At 35.5% G+C, this 4777-nt stretch overlaps 1 protein-coding gene across 1 annotated transcript; it reads right to left on the bottom strand.

Annotated features, from left to right (window-relative positions):
- Positions 1–2449: 2449 nt before the first annotated feature.
- LOC105123058 (NAC transcription factor ONAC010-like) lies at positions 2450–4442 on the bottom strand. The gene is made up of 3 exons (XM_011022520.1): positions 3818–4442; positions 3287–3573; positions 2450–3049 (listed from the first exon to the last, which is right to left on the bottom strand). The coding sequence occupies exons 1-3, from the start codon at positions 3996–3998 to the stop codon at positions 2750–2752; spliced, it is 768 nt and encodes a 255-aa protein (XP_011020822.1). The 5' UTR covers positions 3999–4442; the 3' UTR covers positions 2450–2749.
- Between the last annotated feature and the right edge of the window lie 335 nt (positions 4443–4777).

Genomic DNA, 4777 nt, shown 5'->3' with positions numbered 1-4777 from the left:
TGTCTAAAGTGAAATAATTCATGAAAAATCATATATAGATTGAAGATGTTCATTTGCTATGACATGAAACTCTTTATTTTCATAAGGATAACTAACGTGGATGACCTTTTAAATAAAGTAATCAAGGTAGTCAAATCAAACATCTTAGTGCCACCTCAAAGACACGTTCTTTCTAAAAACCTCCTTTATATATATCACTCATATCATCACATAATTTATAATCCTTGATAAGCAGATAAGTTTTTGAATATAAATTATTTATTCAAAATGATTTTTTATTCTTTTCAGGTAATAGCTGAAAGTCTTTTAACATTAATTTTAGGAATGTGCATTCTCCTAAAAAAGAATGTATGTGGTTCCTCAGTACTATATATACCACTCTCCAAGGAATTGATATACTCTCTCAGTATACGCACCACTCTTAAAGAGATGGACATGGTGTCCTAGTGCTATATGCACCAATTTTTAAGAGATAGACGTGGTCTTCTTAGTGTTATATACAACACACTTTAAAAGATGGATGTGGTCTTCTAAGTTCTGCATGCATCACTTTTCAAGAGATGAACGTGATCTTCTTAGTGCCATTTGTACAACTCTATTTCCACAGGAAAATAACCTTATCCTCTATGGGATGAACATAGTCTCTATATATAATAACAACATCCAACCACCACTCTTCAATCAGCTTTCATGCCCTATAAAAATAAAAATCATGATGAATATCTTTTGGTGAAGGGCTTTTAAGCCTCTTCATAATGCTGGGAAAGCTATAGGCTCCCACACTCCACTCCAAAAGTTTATAAGATAATGGCTTAACCTTATTGGGTTCCATATAACTACTTTAAGATTTTTATAAATAATGAGTATGGTATCCTCAATCTATAAATTTTTTTCTGTGTACAGATTTTTAATACTTTATATTTGAAAAAATTTCTTTCCATCTGGATGCATATTTTTTCAAGGATTACACCCTTTTTTATACGAGCAAAACTCATTACTCTAATCGAATTAAGAAATTAATTAAAGTCTTCCACAAATTAATATATCGCAAAGACTAGGGGTTTACTAATAAACCAAGATTTTATTAGTATATCTTTACCAAAAAATATCAAATCAAGAAAAACATTTAAGTATAATTTTTCTGAATTATCAAATTTGTTGGACTGACACGTGCCTGTACAAACACATCACAACAGAGGTGCGTTGGGTTTGGCTAAAGTCATATCTAACCATGGTTGTGTATGGAGTGTACTAAGCCTAATCGCATTAAGTTTGGCTAATGTCAGACCCAAAAATTATTGGAACTAGCACTAGCTAGACCCAATTGCCTTTTGAGGCTGGCTAGCGCTAGACCTGTATCGAGTATTGGCGCTACCAAATCCTATATGTAGGTCTGATAGATGGTATTGGACCTAGTGTACGAGTCTGGCAGTACATCAAGCCTAAGCGTAACCTAGGTCTGACGTCAATTAGACTCATATACCATCTAGGTTTTGTAGGTGTTGCTAAGCTCAATAGCTTGGCCCGGTGTACTGTCATACTAATTAGGTGGGCTTAACATGTATTTTCTGAAAGCGTTGAGCTTGATGATTTTTTTCATCACAACCTAGGTATGGTTGTATTCACTACTCCCATTTATTTAAATATAATACTTGAATATAACATCGTCAATTCTATAGATTTTTATATAAAATTTTTAAATATTTATATCTCAATAAATAAGCTTAATTAAATAATTTTATACTCCGCCAACACTATTATATGTATTAAAGTATTTCATAACCCTCTACATCTCCATCTTTTACGTAAATTAAATAAGTGAGAATGCAATTCATGATATAACTCAAAATATTATAAAGGTAAAATTACATTTCATGAGCAATAAATATATCGTGAGACTTTTAAAATAATATATATTTTAAGAATATTTATCTCTAAAATATTATCATATTTAAAAAGAAAAAGATATTTATTTAAATATAAAGAGTTTTTTTCTCTACTAAAACAGGCATTTTACAAGTTATTTATTATATTAATAAAAAAAATAGATGTAATAGCTATGATCGGTTGATTAATTAACTCAAGCTACTTGAATTTTTAAAACTTCATCGAATACAAATTTTTTTTTCTGACATTGAAACAGGAACACACAGAGTCCTTAAGATTCTGTCCATTTTGATATAGCTTTAAGGAATTAGGTTCTGCCAAGTGATTTTGCCTTTCTCGTGAGGGAGATATTAACCTCGTGTGGAGGTTATATTCTTGCAGAAATCTTATTCTTATTCTTATATTCCGATGCTCCTGCGAAAGGATTTTATTTTTCATAAAATCCACTCTGATTATTCCATTGGAAATCATTTGCCTTTTTTTTTATATAAAAAAAAGAATCAGCTCCTGCATGGTTAATGGAGTAGCGTATAATTGCTGCTTAAAGATGATTGAAGAAACATTTCTATTTGCAAAAAGGGAGAAATATCAATAACTTTGAAATTTTGAGGTTGATTACATGATACATTGTTGACATCCACATTTCTTCTCTGCATTACTGACAACAGTAATGCCCGGTTTGTTTTTTTTTCCTTTTATTTTTCTTGTGATTTGCCTTCCTGTTTTAACCATACGCACAGATGAGAGAGACGAAACCTAACGACACAAGCATTAGTTTGCTTAAGATGGCTATTATGGTTGAGAAGCCAGAATCCCTAAATACGGTACAAGAACTAATGGCTGATTAAGAAGGGCATTGTAGTTATGGTTTTCTTCTAAAATAAGGAAAACTATTGCAACTACTGCTTTCTTCGTGATCATCTGATTCATTACAAGACACCTCTGTGATTCCACTGGACCCTGAGGATGATGAAGGAGCTAGATTCAAATCAGTTGTCCTGTGCTTTGTCATGAAATCATAGAAAACAGGCTTTGTGGTCCTGAGCTTGGACAGTCTATTATCATTGCCAAATTGCATGTTTTCTTCCTCATTTTTGGTGCTCCTCTTCTTCAAAAATATGCGGCACAGAACCCAATTTTCCATTGGCACCACAACAGATCCCTGCAAGAAATTCGACCGAGATTATGAATCTGACCTTTGAGTATGAATGAATTAGGTGGAACAATGCATGCGAGTGATTAATTGAGATAATTTATTCTCCCTTTTTAAAAAAAAAGAGGAATTGTAGATCGCAGGAACAGAGAGATGAATATCAGTGGAGACAAGCTTCAAAGCTTTTATAAGAATTTCTTACAATTTGCTTGGTAGAAAAGAAAATGCACCCAGTAAAAAATCTACCTGAATTGAGTTCTTATTTAGCAGGGCATTGCAGGCTGCGGTTTCGGTGCTAGCAAGACGGTATTCATGCATGATCCAATCAGTCCTAGTGCCATGGGGGGGTTTTCCTCTGTAAAAAACCAGAGTTTTCTTCATCCCCACAGCTTGATTGCCCTTAGAAGTCACAATTTGCTTGTCTATTCCAGTTGCCTTCCAGTAGCCAGAGCCTGTGGCTCTGTTGGATCGATTCCCGTTGGGATACTTGGCTTCCCTGGTGCTGAAAAAGTACCTTTCCTGCTCCAAATCACCTGAACCCACAAACCCCATGTATCAGAGCAAAGTAGCAATTATCTCCTTGAATTTTCTTGCTACCTCATCACTCAAGTGGTGTGATGGCCACGTGGCAATGCATTTTGGTTTTAATTGACAATCTATCTCAAAAAATGCCTTCGCTGCTGATAATTTTACAAGGAGTCCTAACTACAAGGCTATAATTGCAATAAATTTACCATTTCAACTTTCGTTGCTAGTTGTCTTTGCATGATAACTAACCTGGCAAATCCCAAGGATCAGACTTGCAAACATCGACTTCAGGGATTATGGAAGCGGGCAAGGGGCAAGCGAACACCTTTCTCTTCAAGTACTGGACAACAAGCTCCTCATCTGTTGGGTGGAACCTAAATCCAGGAGGCAATCTAACAGCACCATTCTTGACAAAATTAAGCTTCTCCATGTCTTATTAGAGCACCTCACCAAAACTCTATGTATATATGTATGTGCCTTGTGGCTCAAAAACGTCTCAACCCGCTATTGGAGCTGCACGATTCTTGCTCAAAGGTCCCGAGACTGGTGCACCCTTCTTATAGTCACAACCGACCATCAAAGTTCGCATGAAGAGAATATTTGACAAAGAGCCTCAACAAGAACAGGAACAAGAAAAGGAGAGCTAAAGATAGATTAGAGAATAGAAAGAAATGTAGAGGGGAGAAAAGGGGGAGAGAGAGGGAGTAAAAGAGGTGTGGCTATTTGAGAGGGAAAGTGTGGCTTATTTTATAGTGATGGGTGTGTTCGAGAGAAAGAAGAGAAGAGGGACCTGTCTTTAAGAATAAGGACGACTCATGTGGCGTAAACAAGACTCAAACTCTTTTTTATCTTCTGACGCTATTCGTCGTGGGGAAATAAACGCTGAAGACTTTTAAGCACATAATTTTTTCGGTTCTCTGCGAAAAAAGGTTGGAAGTCTTAATAAATTAAACCAAACCCACAAGAGTCTGAAAACTAAGCTTAGTTCTGTTCAACCTATGGGGATAACCGATGCTGTTAAAGCTCTTTTCAACCTTTTTCCTCCCCTCTTCTTCCACGCCCCATATTCAATTTTTTATTCGAGATTACCCTTTCACCCTTCCTCTCCTACATAAAATCCCTTTTCTTTTCTTTGTTTTTAAATCACACAGAAGCAAAGCAAACTGGCAATGGAGCAGAGGGAAGCAGGGGATGATGTGACCTTACAGG

Source organism: Populus euphratica, unplaced genomic scaffold, assembly GCF_000495115.2.
Source record: "Populus euphratica unplaced genomic scaffold, PopEup_1.0 scaffold8.1, whole genome shotgun sequence".
NCBI classification, from domain to species: Eukaryota; Viridiplantae; Streptophyta; class Magnoliopsida; order Malpighiales; family Salicaceae; genus Populus; species Populus euphratica.
This window is presented reverse-complemented; position numbering and strand designations above follow the sequence as displayed.

Excerpts from the sequence above, each read along its gene's own strand:
- LOC105123058 (XM_011022520.1), bottom strand. The coding sequence starts at position 3,998 with ATGGAGAAGCTTAATTTTGTCAAGAATGGTGCTGTTAGATTGCCTCCT. Across the intron at positions 3,574-3,817 it reads TGATCCTTGGGATTTGCCAG|GTGATTTGGAGCAGGAAAGG; the intron begins GTTAGTTATCAT and ends TTGTGGGTTCAG. Across the intron at positions 3,050-3,286 it reads TAAATAAGAACTCAATTCAG|GGATCTGTTGTGGTGCCAAT; the intron begins GTAGATTTTTTA and ends AATTTCTTGCAG.